The following is a 17,012-nucleotide window of genomic DNA, read 5'->3' on the forward strand; positions in this document are numbered from 1 at the left end:
TATAATAAAATATATGAAACATTATGTAAACCATTGATCAAGATCTGATTCCATGCCATTGTTGCTTGCTCGCCACTGCAGTGCACAAGTTATGAAGGCTAAATCTAGTATCAAAAAGACGTTAGATGCAGCCAAACAGTCATCCAGAATGCTGATTGGCATCTTTAGTTTTGTTAAGTAGTGACATTTGTGGTCTTCCGCTTATTATAGGCTCTAATTATCAGCAACTCCACTAGTTTAACTCTGCATATTTAGTCAAAAACATAATTCATGGAGAATACCCTGGAGAACACTTGGCTAATAAATATAACTAGATAAATTTAAATTACGCCTTCTGAAACAGGCCTTGATTTGGTCCAAGAGATTGAGCCAACTCCCTCTAATTTATTTAACCCCGTTAGTTCGAGCATCAGCGCACATGCGCTGTCTGCAAGACCTGTTGTCATCATTACCACCACGTTTTTCCTGCCTCCTACTTACCATTGGCTCACTCCGATGTCGCTTTTCTTTGGTCCCTCCTCGCTCGTTCACTTTGGCCATACGACATGTCTGTTCAAGGCTCAGGCACACCGGTCAATAACAGTTTCCCTACGCATTCCCTCTTCAGATGCTGTGTGGAAGAACTCCTTTTGTTTTCTGCCACCACTCGTCGCAAAACAGGTGAGGAAAAATGCATTTTCATGCATTGCAACAGATTACAACAACTTTACTTTCATTTCCTCAACAAAAAGCCATGTTCCAGGCGCATCACAGAAGAAGCAGAAGTGATATCATGTGCACTTTTAACTCGATGATGTCACAGTAAAAATTATATCACGTGCTCCTTCAGCTGCAATGACTGGCCACGGTGCTTTTCTCTTCTTAAATATTTATGGAATGCTTGAGGCTGCTAATACTAAAGGAATACTTTTAAACGATCATCAGTCTCATTGGTTAAATTACAGGGGCAGTAAAGTACACCAGAGGCTGTAACATAGCATTAGCAATTCTACCTTGTTTACCGTTAAATAACACCAATGATTGGGACCAAGCCATTGACGTGACTTTGGAGCAGGAATCATAGACTGTACATCTGGTTTGCAAGAACTTTCTTAAATCAGGCAGCGTTTACAAATCTGCATCAAATCATTTGTTTAGAAAAATACATTAATTATACTCCTTTTTTATACGGTAACGCACACTTTCAAAATGTGGATTACAATCATTCATTAAAGAAGAGAAGATTCAAAACAGGTAATAGAAACATGACCTTCCTCCATGAGGTCAAATAGTTTTATTGTGATTAAACACTACAATACGGTATATATCCATAAAAAACTCTATATTTTATATAAATTATTCCTTCCTTTCATCAATTCTTTTTTTCCGATACAGCTTTGGTACATGTGATCTTATGATTTATATAAATATATACACATATATATCGATATATATGTATGTATATATATATTTAGATTTAAATACTTTATTTTCACAAACTCAACACAAAGTACAAAACTAATCCAAATTAGGGATATTACAATCTACACAGTGCTGTTCAGCGGTAGGAAAAAATCTTACCTCGAAGTATTCATGTCACTAGCTAAGCTATAAAGGCAGATCTAGCAGACATGACAAAAATATGCACCATTTAACCAGCAAACATTTTGTAACTTTTTACAGTTGACCAGTAGCAATCAATTGAGCATCATAAATAGTTAAGCTCTCAGCTGATCTTCCATCGAGTTCTTCTTTCTATGAAGGCCAGAGGTTATTTGTCATGAAATGCACCATTAGTTATGTTTGTATGTCCTTTTTTCAATATTTAACTTGCCATCCTGTGGTATTAATGTTCGAACAGTTTGTCCTGCAGTTAGCGGAAATAACTGGAACATTTCCGGTCGGGCAGTGTGGGGAAACCAACCTTAAACTGTTCTGTGGAGAGGGAGGTATGACATTGCAATAAACCGGCATTCCATTGGCTGTAAGTGTTCCTTGCCCTGATTGGTTTGGCAGCATCATCGATTGTTGATATGATGGTTGTGGCATTCCTTGAGATCCCTGGGTCATTGACACCTGCAAATATGATAGTGGATTATTAATTCACTCAAGTAAATATCACGTAGTTCAAATTCAAATTCTCTCGTTTTCGCTTATATCTAGGATTACTAGTCATTTTTGGGCTCTGTATTACAACGTAAAAAAACTATGCCATTTTTAGGGGTCTGCATGGTCAAGGACTTGCACATCACCATCCAAAATAACATTACATAAAACATTTCTAAATTCGTTAACTATTTTAAATGATTATTAATTATTAATTCAATCTTTCATGCCTTTGCTACAAAAATAAGATTTGTATTAAAACTGAGAGAGGATTATTGGTCTAATTGTACATGTTTTGACTAATCTAATTCCATTATTGGGGGTAATAATAGGAATGAAACAAGACTTCACAGTCAATATGTCCCAGCTTTTTATGATGTGGTGGTGGCTATTTAACCAGCTGTTGGGAATATAGTGCCATTTTTATGCTGATTATCAAGCTATAGGAAAATAAGGTGAGATTATTTACTATTTGACCAATGGTCATGAAAATATCTAGCTAAAAAGCAAAAGTAAGCACTCTTTGGTCAGCGGCCATGCAAACAGTAAGTAAACATCGCTATTTAATCAGCTGCTAGTTAAATACCTGAAAATATGCAAGATCTGGCTGGTTGCTAATCAAACAGCAGAGCAACATCATTATTTGTCGAGCTCCTGGCTAAGTAAATAATTGGCACCACTGTGCAAATAGCAAAGAAGGTTAACTATTTACTAGGCGTGGGCAGAACTCACAAAATTTCACTCCATGGAATTCCCTGGAGTTACCTAAAAACTTTTGCGGAGTTCCATGAGTGGCGGAATTCAGCACATTGCGCTGCTAGTGCTGATTTCTGGCACCTGGGAGCTTGTTCCATGCAGTAAAATCAGCGTGAACTGCACCACGCGACATGCCAGAGTGCGCTGCTTCTTTCTGCCACTCGAGTAGAGTTTTTACTCGGGCGGTAGCTTTCTCAATGCGAATGGTAGTGACCTGCCATTACCGCCCCATTGAGAAATCTCGCAGGGATGCTTTCTAGCACTAGATTTTCTTCACTCGCCATCTTAATGTTTTAGTGATCTTAATAATTCAATGTAGGTTGAAAATAAGTATGCCCTTCTACAAAGGTAAAGAAAGGAGGAGCTCTTTGGGAACTTCACACTGAGCATCTTTTTGATTAGAGCTGAGGTGAAATACACTGCCTGATCTAAAGGCAGCACGCATCATCGCTTTGCTCTCTCTCTTTTTACTCACCCTGGTGTTTGCACAACTTAAATAAAGCAAAAACAATGGAACTAGTTGGTTGGCGTAACTGTAATACTCAAAGTCACCTCACAATGGTGACTTTACGTGTTCTGCCTACTGCTCCCCCACCTTGTTTGCTTCAGCCCTGCAGGTATACCCATGCCAGCAGCTGTGCCAATGCTATTTAGCCAAAAGCAGCAAAGAAAGTTGCCCATTTAGCCTGTTGCCAACCTTCAGAAATTCTGCACAATTTAGCCAGTGACCTGAAAATATTTTATTTTCCCTTGGGGTGGCCGGTAAACTCCACTCCACCGGTGGAGTTCTCTGAGTTTTGCCCACATTATGTGTCCTGCCTGCTCCTCCACCTTGTTTGCTTCAGCTCTGCCAGTTGACTTCAGGTTGACCCATGCAAGCAGCTGTGCCAGTGCTCCGCACAAAATCTGATGTGCAAGTGGCAGACTCACCGCTGCCTGACAATAAGAAGAAAATCAGCTTTGAACTGTTAGTATTATTATTCTCTCATCTCACTAAGGCACGTGCATGCCCAGTAACTCAAACAATACCAGGAACAAGATACACTGCTGTGTGATGGCTCTGAGGGGTTGTTTCAGAAACTGCTGGACTTGAGAAAAGTTATTCCTATCTTTCATAAACAGCACACTGCATTTCCAAAAATAACTGTCTATATTTATTTGCAGGTGATTTATTGTGAGTACAAATGCACTGTGGCAGCGTCTGTGTGGGAAGACAGCATTTGTGTCTCTCTTCTAATGTGAAACATTTTTAATGAGGAGAGCGCTTCTACTGCACACAACACTATACTGTTTTGGCTGCACCACTGAATATTTTGCTACAATAAGGTTCACGGCTTACTAAGTATATTGATGACTGTGTGCAGTTCACTCTGTGAGGAACTCTTTCTAGTTAAGTACGGGCAACTGATACAGTAGTTCACGTTTTGCACTGAGGAATTGTGGGTACTGTTCTCGTTCCACATGAAGGTACTGTGGAGGGGGGCAAAAGTATGTATGCATCTATCCTATGCTTACTCAGGTGACCCACACAATTCTGCACTTGTGCAAGTGGTCATGCTGCCCCCACTGACCAGAAGGGGTGCTATGGGGACCAGCGCGCTCTTCTCTCTACATGCTCCTGACTCTATGGTGAGGGGGGAGAAGCGGCTCCACAGCACATGTGGAAAAGTTGCGAGCAGTCAAACCTGAAAACACATCAGCCCCCTTTGCCAGCAGAGCTCCATCAGTGCTGTATCTTCTCCTGCAGGTATGTGGTGTAGTGATCACTAACAGTCCTAATGGCCATCCCACACCCGCAGGGGAATTGCGGGTACCAGCTGCAAGCTGCTGATAAAGCACACAACTCAAGTGATGATCCACTAAAGTATGATTAATTAAATATGCATTTGGTATTTTGACCAGGTTCCCACACAATGTGGCAATGACTTTGGCTTGTGCAAACAATAAGATTTTCAAAAGGCAAAATGATTTTCAGTTTTGCATAGATCTACATCCCCTATTGATGCCCTCATGCACATTGCCTTTCCCACCCCCTTCCAGCACTACACCTCTGACATGAACCTGGCTCCTTGTCACCATATGTTTAGTCTTTTACCAGGTACATGGAACTCAGGGTGATCTCGCTGAGTTTTCTGGTAACTCCACGGAATTCTGTAAAGTAAAATTCTGAGAGTTCTGCCCAGCCCTAACTTTCACCCTTCCATGACCAGACAGACATTTTCATCAAACTTTTTATTGCTTTCTCCAATTCAGAATCAAACAGCGTTACTGGGTGTATGTCACTATATTGAGTCTTCATACCCTCTCTGATCCAGACTCCCAACGCTCAGTCTCTCATTAGACCAATTCTGATGATCTCTTGAAGAACCTCAGTAACCCTCAGACATGCTTCTGAGCATCAGATCTCACTACAAGATCCTGAATCTGATGATTAAGGAGTCCTTGATACCTTCTCAATTGACCCTCAGAGCCCTCAGTCACCCTTTTTTAACCCTTGAAGCCGCTAAGCAAAGCTCTTGAGTGTTCTAATTTTCAGTGTTAGTTGCATATTCACTCCAGGCTTTTCCTTTTAATTTGAGCATTTAAGGTCCTTCTCATTCTATCATAAATGCAGGACTACATGTTCCAGAATGCAATTAAAAAGTCTGGGGTGGGTCAGTAAAGGGAATCTGGATACCTGGAATGTTTGCCTTTGACGATCTCATAGCCGCTCATGCTCCTTAGCCATAATGAGGAACACTACTGATTTTTTAAAGAAAAACATTGCTTTATTTTTGCATTCTTCTGCTTCAAACATCATCTTCAGTGGAAGTTCCATAGAAAATTACATTTCCATAATATAATTTGGAACCTTCTTCTTATCTGCACTTAAATGTTGGCATACATACATGGTTGTCAGCCAGTGCTCAGCTTGCCAATTCACAGATGGAGCAGCCACTTGCAGCTGTTGAGCATTTGTCTGAAAGCATGCTTTCCTTGCTTATATGTCCCTTTTGTCAAATTCAGCCAGGTCTCTCCTGGTTATTTATGGCAAAATGCATGGCTCCTGTACTAAACTTCAGGTTCTTTTCTCTTGTGGTATAAAGTCTCCACAGAGGAGGACAGATAGTTTGTAGATGTATGTCAAGTGATGAAGACACCATTACTAAGGGCCTTCATCTAATGAGAGCTGACCTAACTAACCTGCATCATGTTAGTTGGAATCAGCCTTCTACCATAATCGGGAAAAAATTATGTGATGACCATTTATTTTTCTGGCATCCGGGTGAATAGACACTTTAATAACATGTCTCGCAAAATGGTTTATATCAGCAACAAGGTAGTCTTTAAGATGACTCCGTCGTACACAGCTACAATAGGGTGCTTCTAGCAAAAATTCAACATGGGAGACAACATTAAACACTTCTTTGCAAACACAAAGAAATGTATGGCAAGACAGGACAATTTCAGCACAGGAAACAGCAATCAAGATTCCTTTCCAGACAGAGGAATAGTTAAGTACAGATAGCAACAAAGCATACAAATATGCACTAACACAACACACACACATACATCCCAGATATACAAGTACATGCAACAGCCAGACAAGTTTGCTTCACTCAGACTAGTTACTGCTCACGACTTTAGCTACTAGGTGAGGGTATGCAAATATAGCATGGACTCTGCCCACATGATCTGACTGGTTACATTTTGATGAGGGGGCTTCTCTTAGAAACCTGAAGCAGAACCTAGAAAATAATTCAGCAATCGGAAAACACAGCTTGGGTAAAAATGTAAACTTGAAATCTGCAGCACACAAAAACAGGTTGAATTTACAGACTGTGAGCGAAGAATCAAACTTCTGCAAGTGCTTCCTAAATGCATGCTTCGTAACAACAGAAAGGAAATAGAGACTGGTGGACACAAATCAAAGCAGATACCTAGGGAGGCTGGTATCTGCCAGAATTGTGACTATCTCAGAAGTAAAGTGTGAGAGACATTTACTCCAAAAGTGGCCCACGGTATACTTATATTGCCACCTGAAAGAAAAATGAAGGCGTCCTCAAAAAAATGGAAGAGGCAAAGCTCTCCCTTATTCCTGGGAAGATATCAAGAAACATGGGGAAAGTAGCAAAGTATATGTAAACATGTCAACAGAAGAAACATGATACTTAGACTAGACAAAATAGTATCCTAGAAAAAATCAGCCTGAAAATGCAAGGTGCAACCTTGCAGTTTATGTTTATTGAATATATTCCATGTAAGTATTGCACTAGATTAATTATAAATCACACTTTCTCCATCCACAGCTTTTACCGTTTTATATTATATCACTTATGCCATTTAAAATAACAGTATTTATAATAATAGTTATGACACCGCAAATCACATCTTTTGGGAGAACACAGTGCATGGTAGAGTGGCGAGCAATAGTAGATGTGGTGTGGCTAGGAAGTTGAATACACTGCATATGGAGGTGTGTGAGATATAATAATTTGATGGTGTTGCGTACATTGTAAATTAAAGGCAATAGTATGTTAACAATTCTTCATTTTTGTGTAGTTCAAATGTGGTTTGTATTTAAGATAAATAAAGTTATATTCATTTCAAGGCAGTGCAAAATATATAAATTTAGGTATAACCATAACTTTAGGGTTTATAATGTTTGTGTATTTTAAGTTTGGTTTTTATTGAAAGAATAAGTAAAGGTTACCTAGCTATAACTATGGTATAACCTTTGTTTTTTTCTGTGAATTTCAATGATTTTTTATTTTTAATGTAAATGTATTTCAAATTGTAGTTTACTGTCATCGAGTGGAGTGTCATTAAGTGAAGTGTGGTACAGTAGAGTGCAGGAGAGCCTTGTATAATGTACTGTCGGAGAGTGCATTGTCGCAGACTGGGGTAGACTGCAGTGGAGTAGAGTGAGGTGTGGTAAAGTGGAGGGGCGTACAGGGTAATAGATTACAGTGGAGTGGCACAGAGAGGAGTGTGGTGGAGTGAAGTGGGGTATGCTAGCATGAAGTGGTGTAGTGTACAGTAGAGTAAATTGTTGTATAGTGCAGTGGCATGTTGTATAGTAGAGAGTATGGAGTGCTCTAGAGTGCAGAGGCAGTGTAGAGTCAAGTAAAGTGTTATAAATCGGATTGGCGTCTTGTACAGTACAGTTGAGTGGTGTGTCATAAAATGTTGAAAACTGTTCTAGAGTGGAGTAGAGGGTTGTACACTAGGGTGTAGAGGAATAGAGTGGATGAGAGGGTTGTACAGATTTGTGTAGGGGCATAAAGTGGAGTGCACTGTTGTATAGTGGCACACAGTGTAGTAGAGTCTTGTAGAGTGGAGTTGCAAAGTTTAGACTGTGATACAGTGGGGTGGTGTACAGTAAAGTGGTTTACAGTGCCATAGAGTGGGGTAAAGTGTTGTGCAGTGGAGTACAGTGAAGTGGAGTCCAGTGGAGTTGTGGAGCATAGACTGGAGAAGTGTCTTCTAGAGTACAGTAGTGTGGAGTTGATTAGAGAGAAATTACGTAGTATACAGTGCAGTATAGAGTTGAAGAGTGGAGGGTTGAAAAGTGTCATAAAGTGGAGTAGAGTGGAGGATCACAGAGTGGATCAAAGTTCCGTACAGTGGAGTGGCGTTGAGTAGAGAAGAGTGTGGTACAATATGGTAGAAAGGAGTGGGTAGACTGCCATACAGTTGAAAAGGCATAGAGTAGCATAGAGTAGCATACAGTGGAGTGGCATAAAGTGCAGTAATTTAGAACGGTGGAGTACAGTGGAGTAGTGTCTCATGGAGTAGAGTGTATTAACTGGGTTGTAGCTGCATAGAGGGACTTGCGTGGAGTTTCATAGAGTGGAGTACAGTACAGGGGAGGTGATGCGTTGGTTCCTTACTGTCAGAAGAGGTGATGTGTTGGTTCCTTACAGCGAGGGGAAGAAATGCATCGATCTCCAGACACGCTGCCTCAGTTCCTTACTGCTAGGCAACGTAGATGAAGAACTTGGTGCCCAAGGATGCTGAAAGTTGATGCGTGTATTTTCTTCTCAGGTTCTACTTGCAAGGACCCAGGAACTGGATTTTGCACCACTTAGCAAGTCAAGGCTCTCAGCCAAAGAGCCCAGGCACTGGCAGGTGAAGTTGTTAATTGCCTTAAGACGTCCTAACAGGAGGCAAGCATGCACAAGCCTGTGGAGAACCTTGCAAGCAGGATGTAGAAAGGAAAGTCCAGTGCTTTCAATCCCAGGACAGAAGCAGCAAGCAGCAGGCCAGCACAACAAAGCAACCAGCAGTGTGTCATTCCCTGCAAGAGCATCCAGCTCTTCTTCCTGGCAGAATAACCTTTAGTTCATAAGTGTTCTGAAATGATGGTGTCACAGCTCCAATATTTATATCATTTTGTGCTTTTGGAGTAGTCATACTTCAAAGGAAAATCATTGTAGTGCACAAGACTCTGAATATCCCTGACCTGGCTTCAGACATAATGCAGGGGGGTGGAGACAGCTTTGTGTGAGGACACTCACAGCCCTATCCAGGTGTCAGTGACAACTCCTCCCCCCACTCTAACTCAGGAAGACCCATCATCCTGGTGATGGCCAAACAGGATATGCAGGGCACACCTCAGCTCCCTTTGTGTGGCTACCTAAATTGAATGCACAAACAGCCCAACTGTCACCATCCTTCAGACGTAGATTCCAAAGAAAGGCAGAGGCACAGAATGGTTAAGCAAGAAAATGGCCACTCCAAATCTCTATCTCTTCTCAATTGGAAGTTACACTTGTAAGATGTTACAAGTCAGCTCCAATGATAACCTATGGGAAAGATAGCCCTTGCAATAATGAAAAACAATATTTCATTATTAGTATATGTAAGACACACCTGTACATGTCCTACCTTTACAATACACTGCACCCTGCACATGGGGCTAACTTGGGCCTACCTTAGAAGTGCCTTATATGTAAGAAGAGGAAATATTGGGCCTGGCAAGTGGTTGAACTTGCCAGGTCAACATGGCAGCTTAAAACTGCACCCACAGCACTGCAGTGGCAGGTCTGAGACATGTTTACATGGCTACTCATGTGGTTGGCACAATCAGTGCTGCATGCCCACTAGTAGCATTTACAGGCCCTTGGAATGCCTGGTGCACTTTACTAGGGACTTACTAGTAAACCATATATACCAATAATGGATAAACCAATCACCAATACAATTTAAACTGAGAGCATATGCACTTTAGCACTGGTTAGCAGAGGTAAATGGCCCAGAGTCCTAAAGCCAACAAAAATAGGTCAGGAAAATAGGAGCAGGAAGGCAAAGTCTTTAGGGATAACGCTGCAAAAAGGTCCAGGTGCAACACAGTGGAATAGCATAGAATACAGTATCGATGAGTGGAGTGCGGTGGCATAGAGTGGAGTGGCATTGACTTCATTGGCGTAGAGTGGAGCGGCATACAGTGGAAAGCGTACATTAGAATGACATACAGGGCAGTAGTGTCCAGTGGAGGAACATACACTGGAATAGCGTAAAGTAGACTAGCATCCACTAAAGTAGCCTACAGTAGAGTAACGTAGAGTGGAGTGGCATACACTGGAGTGGTATAGACTGGAGAGGCGTGGATTGGAATAGCATATAGTGGAGTAGCAAAGAGTGGAGTAACAGAGTGGAAAAGCATAGGGTGAAGTTGCATACAGTGGACTACCATAGAGAGGAGTAGCAAAGTGTAGTAGCCTATAGTGGAGTGACATACACATAATTGGCATAGAGTGAAATAATGTAGAGGGGAGTGGCGTAGAGTGGAGTGGCATACATGTTAGCGGAGTAGAGCAGAGTGGAGTACAGTGGAGTGGCGTACAAAGAAATATAATATAGTAGAGTAGCGTAGAGTGAAGTGCCATTGAGTTTAATTGCATAGAGTATATTGAAGTGTTGTAGAGTGGACCTGTGTATAGTAGAGTGCGGTGAAGTGCAGTGGTGTACATTGGAATGCCAGAGATTGGAGTGGCATATACTGGGGTGACATATACTGTAATAGGGTACACTGGAGCAGGGTAGAGTGGAGTGGTATTGAGTGGAGAGGCATGGAGTGTAATACCGTAAAGTGTAATGGTATACTGTAGAGTAGCATAGAGTAGAGTGGCTAGAGTGGAGAGAGGTACAGTATAGTGGCATAGAGTAGACTAGCATAGACTGGAGTGAAATACAGTCTAGTGGTGTAGGGTAGTGTTATAGATTGGAACACCATGGAGTGGAGTGTTATACAGTGGAGTGGGTACAGTTTAGTGTGGTAGAGTGTAGCGGCATACAGTGTAATGGCGTACAATAAAATAGTGTACTGTAGAGTGACGCAGACTGGAGTGCTCTAAAGTGGAGTGGTGTACAGTGGAGTAGTGTAGATTGTAGGGGTATAGAGAGGAGTGGTGTAGAGTATAGTGGCATACAGTGGAGTAGCGTACAGTAGAGTGGTGTAGGGAGGAATAATGGTGAGTGTTACTGGCATACAGTGTAGTGACATAGAGTGGAGGCGTGTACAGTGGAATAGCATAGAGTGTAGCATGGTAGAGTGGGTTGACATTTAGTAGACTGTAATGCCGCAGAATGGAGCATAATGTCATGTCATACAGTGTGTTGTCGACAAATTGAATTGCATCTAGTGGAATGGCATACAGTGGAGTGGCGTAAAGTCTAGTGGTGTACAGGGAACAGCATACACTTCAATGGTGGACATTGAAGTGGTGCACAGTGAAGTGGCAATGTAGGAAAGTAGGATCTCCTTTTATTGTTACCCCCACTGTTTGCCTGGTTCCAAGCTGTATTGTGGTTAGTCTGACTGGGATCCTGCTAATTAGGACCCCAGTCTATCTCCTTTCTCCCTAAATTGTTGTGTTGAGTACTTAGGTACACTCCAGATTAGATACTGGGGTACTCTTATCTGTTCCTAGTATTTGGTACTAAGGTACCCAGGGCATAGGTACCCCAGAGGTCTCCCATGTGCTGAAGCATGCATTATACCACCCATGGGAGACCATGACAAATTGATCTACAGGCCTGCCATGGCAGCCTGTGTAAGTTGGTGCTTGCACCACTTACTTAAGATATAGGCTTACTATATCTAAGGGTCACTGCACTTAAAAACTATTAGTCACCCCTATCGCAGGCCTTTGCAATCCTGAAGGCAGGGTGCTTGGTTCTAAGTGAGAGGGTGCCCCTGCATGAGCAGGCCACCCCAGCAGCCTACAGAGTCCATTCTCCCGGGTTGTCAGTGAAGCGGCCATATACTATAAATAGGGGCACCGCGAAATTACGCGGTGACCATCTTGAAAAAGGCTGCAACAAATCCTATCATGTTTGGCATCAAACATGTTGGAATCATACTCCCATACCATTTACGGTGTGGAAGGTCTGATTCCAAGCACTGGAGGAGCCCTCCGTTAAGCTCTCAGTGTTCCCGGTACCAGTCTTCTAGACCCAGACAGCACAAAATGGTTGCTGCTGACCAGAGACATATTTCTGCCCTCCTGTTGCCGAGCTAAGCTTGAGCAGAGGAACGTGGAACAATAGGCATCCTGTCACAGGGAGGTGTGACCACCTCCCAGACAGGATTTAGTGTATTGGGACTGGGTGGGTGTGCTTGCCAGCACCAGAAAGTCTGAATGAGGGGCACACTTAATCTCCCTTCCAGTCTGCTGCATCATCTGTGCCTGTGCATCATACAGGAACCTTCCAAGGCCTGTGAAGAATCAAAGACACCTGAAGTAATCTCTCTTGGAGTGAAGGAGTCACTCCCCTGCATTGGCAGGCACAACAACTAAGCTGACCGGTCTGCAGATCCTGAGCTCCTCCAGACTCCCTGGGCTCCGCAACACAGGTGGTGGTTTTCGACAGCTCCCGACGCCTGCCCTGCTCTCTCACCAAGTTTGAGGCTAGTATGCCTCGTGGGGGTTGCAATAACTGTACCCGTGTGCACCGGTCCAACTTGCAGTTGCAAAGGCTTGTTGGCTTCTTTTGCAAGAAGATCTTTGATCTCCAAATAGCCCCAACCTCGAGCACCTCCAGTGACCAGAATGTTTAGCCACACCGCATGATGTGCATAGTGGCCTGCATCTTTTGGTGAGCTGCTTAAGGTCCTCTCGTGACCCCTGTGCCTCCAGCCTGTGGGTCCACTTGAGGGTGAAACTTGTTACTTTTGGGCTGCCCTGTTTGCTCGGGACCTGCCCTGACTCCCCTGCCTTTGGTGAGTCCCCTGGGCCTTGCTGGTCCCAACGTTGCTCCTTCTTTGATTCCTATGTGGCTTGCCTTTGCCAAGGCTTGTTGGTGCTCCTGCCGGACACCGACCACTCAGCACTGAACATCCTGCATGGGACAGCTTGTACCCAGGTCCTGGCCTTCCTCAGCATCACCTGGTCCTCACAGCTGCAGAGTCAAGGTCATCGTCATCTTCCTTGAAGCACCTGACATCAGAGGGCATTCGTCTTCCAAGTCTCCTGGTCACTCCTGAGTGACATAGACTCTGTCTACTCTGCTTTCAGGTACTTCTTTTCAAGAATCCAAGTTTGGATTCCCACAGACACTTTCTCCTCTTCCAGCAGCGGCACTTTCCTGAAGTCCTTCATTGGGTTCGACTGAGGTTTCTGACACCACTTCACACGTATGCACCCGGCCTCACTGGTGTAGGTAACGTGGGTACTAGAGTATCCACGGATAGGGTAGCTCTCTAACTTTCTGTCTTCCGCTGGGTTTCTTCAGGGTCCACTGGGAAGGGTCCTTAATCTTTAAAAATTAAATCGCAGTTTGCACATAGAGTTGAACGGAGTACGCCGTTGTGTTTCCACACTGCACACACTCTCCATGAGGTCCCTATCTACTCACCCTGGGTGGTTACTTGGGTTCCCAGCGCTTCTACATCCCCACAACACTGTCTTGACTCGAGTTGTGGTTCTTATACCACTTTCTTAGTATATGGTTTGGTCTCCCCTGGGGCCACTGTGTATTTCATGCTATTTACTGTGTTTCTTTGCTAAATGTACTGGAATGTACTGGAGAGTATTATATAATGAATACATATTTTTACAAATACTTGGTGTGGTTCTTTTTCAATTAATCTATACTATAAGATTGCATTCTGGTAAAACAAGCTGGATTGCACTCCTTCTGGACTAAGCCTGAAGGCAGCTCTTCACACCTACCACTTAGAGAGCTTTCTAAGGTTGTTTAATTCCTCCTAAATAACCATATGGGTTGTCTGGGATTATGCAAGGTGCCACTTACATTAGTGGACATCATATACCAGGCCAGCTTATCACAGGCATAGAGTGGAATAGTGTAGAGTACAGAGTCAAAGAGAGGAGTTGTGTACAGTGGAATAGTGCACAGTGGAGTAGAGTAGAGTGGAAGGGCATAGAGTGTATTAACCTACACTGGAGTGTTATACAATGGAGTGGATTAGAGTGTAATAGCGTACAGTGTAGTGGGGTAGAGTGGAGTGGAATACAGTTGATTAGCAACGACTAGACTAGAGTATAGTGGAGTGACATAGAGTGGAGTGGCATAGAGTGTCTTAGCGTGCAGTGGAGTGGTGTACAGTGGAGTGACATAGAATGTAGTGATGAAGAGAGGCGTGTGGGAATTGAAACAGACATAGTGTGAATATATGGCGGGAAAATAAATTTGGTGTAAATAGTAATTTTTGGTAGTATGAGTGAATAGTGTAAGTAGCTTTAAAGTTATAATTTTAAAAATACTTAGTTAAATATGTGCCACTGTATACCATGTGAAGTTCGCATATACCGCGGTACGTGCAAATGATAATGCAGTCTGAGATTGGCTAATGGCTGTGTTTACCAAACGCAAAAGGCAACAATGTAGTTTTCTGCACATTTTGTCTGTGTTTTGCATTCTGAGTTACAATGTGTTCTGGTTTGGGGTCTTAGATGTAGGTAAGGAGTAGGTTTTATTGATGATCTCCATCTATTACCGATTTATTAACGTGTTTATAGGTACAATTAATATATTTATACATTTTTATACATTTTTACAGGAGTTTGGGGAGAACTGCGCATTTTTATTAAATGATTTTAAGTAGCATGGTAATTTGTAGGTATTACCAAAGTACTTAGTACACTTTTCACTAAAGATTTAAATATGTTAAAATGGCAAATATACTGTTGTACCCTATATTTGTAACATTTAGGGAACTACAGTGTATTTCTGATTTTTTTACTTGTTTAGTTTTTTTATGATTTATGTTTTGTACAGCAGTACTCCTGAGACAGTACAGCAGTACTCTGTGTTTTTTTTTTAAAACATATATACACTTATGAATACTTTTCCTTACCGTTGACCACTTTAATATACCTAATCTTACCTCCATGTAAGGGCATACTGCAGAACACAGGCAAACTGTATCTAAAAACGACATGGCTACCTTTAACTTTTGTAAAGACAGTCATTAGACAATCACATAATGACTTGTCATTGACTTGTCATTGCCATGTTCTGTGTTAGAAAAGATATCACCAAGTTTTTGATCATTAAAACTTTATAACCCCTTCATAACACCACTTACAATAGCAGACAGGACAATCTAGACTCTATAATGTATATTCATGGCAAATGTACTCAAAATCAATGTAGACATTTATGAAGTACTTTGAATACAAAACTCTATGGAGAATACATTGGGGGGGGGGGCTGCTTTAGAACCCTCCTTTTATCTTTGCAGCCCTTTAATGATTCACCACAAAAACTTCTATCATCACAAAATATGGACAATGCTATAGGTCTGGAAAGTTTTGGGGATATATTCGTATAAATTTCCCTATACTTTCCCATAGGGCAATCCATGGTGATCTATGCCCGGGTAGTGGACATGTCTGCCAAGAAGGAAAAATGTAAAATAGGGCAGTACAGTTAGTTGTAAATACCACTGGGAAAGAACCCCCTCCAATTTGAGTGTGTGGAAACCTATAAAGTGCAGAAGTAAATATACATCTGAGTAAATATTTACGTGTATAATTATTTTTAGAAATCGGGCCTTAGCGTATGAGCTAAATTTGGGAAAATGTACCCGTCATAAATACCTGATAAGACGGCATGGTAGGATACTGAACCATCATGCCTTGCACCTGGTTTCCCTGTTGATTGTTCATCATATTCTGGCTTTGTGGGGGCGGCTGCAGCCCCATGAGTCCCTGGAACCCCTGTTGTTGATTTGGTAAGACAGACTGGAACCCTGCAGGGAAACAAAGATACAACTCAGGTTAATTAATGGCATACGGACATTGTCTTAAATACGATAAACAGTATTTTCGTAAGCTGTAAATACATTTCTTTGTATTGCCTTTGTGTTCCATATATTCGACTTCTGTAGCAAACATTTTTTTAACTGAAACACCATTAAATCAACCTAAAAGATACTAAATGTTACTTCTCTGGAACATTACATGAGAGGAGCCATACGAATATGAATGTGAACACTTATTCTATCGCTTATTTTTCAGTGAACAAATCCATCACCAAAATGCAGACTATTCTTTGACTTAAAGTAACCTGGTCCTGAGCTGAGTTATAAACATAATCAAGTGGAATATTCACAGATATGTCGCAAAGAACCTCTATACTTTCATATTAGATCTGAATCATTTCATGTGGTCACTGAAGTATCACAGCAATTCACAACACCAAGCTTTGTTCAATATATTGAAGAAATGGAGAGATGGCAGAAAAACATAAGTAAATAGTTAAGGAACAATATTCAAGTAGCTTAAGGTGTATTTTATCATCATTATAAAAAATAAACGTTTTAGGAAAATAGAACCTGAATTTTCATCTCAGTTTTTTTTTTTTTTTTACATTGACGTGGAACAGGATATGGGTAAATGTCAGCAAATTTGGACAGACGCTAGATGTATGAATCCACCAGGGCTTAGGTTTTAATCTAAAAGTTCAATGATTTGGCTATACTAAAAGCAGAACCCAAGCACCTCTGCTTCAGAAAAGAATGAAGACTAAACTGTTCAGTCTTTAAGCCTCACACTATTTCACATGGCATAAGGTCCTGCAGCCACTGTGAATTAGAGAGACTGTAAAAATGTAAAAGCGATACACAAATTACATCCGAGCATGCCCTGCTCCCTTGACACCAATGACATAGCCAGGCAAGGGGGGTTTCAGTGAAAACGACATTGAGACAGTACAAT

General features: G+C 41.8%; 1 protein-coding gene across 6 annotated transcripts in view; it reads right to left on the minus strand.

The window, feature by feature from the left end:
• Nucleotides 1–1,237: 1,237 nt before the first annotated feature.
• Nucleotides 1,238–17,012, minus strand: part of ARPP21 (cAMP regulated phosphoprotein 21) — a 345,287-nt gene continuing 329,512 nt past the window's right edge. For all 6 annotated transcript variants that reach the window (XM_085607564.1, XM_085607568.1, XM_085607567.1 and 3 more), the window contains 2 exons: nt 15,894–16,045; nt 1,238–2,055 (listed from right to left, as the gene is read on the minus strand). In XM_085607564.1, coding sequence (XP_085463690.1) covers nt 1,798–2,055; nt 15,894–16,045 — 410 coding nt within the window. In that variant the 3' untranslated portion in view covers nt 1,238–1,797. The remainder of the gene's footprint in view (nt 2,056–15,893; nt 16,046–17,012) is intronic.

This window comes from Triturus cristatus, chromosome 5_2 (genome assembly GCF_964204655.1).
Source record: "Triturus cristatus chromosome 5_2, aTriCri1.1, whole genome shotgun sequence".
Lineage (NCBI taxonomy): Eukaryota > Metazoa > Chordata > Amphibia > Caudata > Salamandridae > Triturus > Triturus cristatus.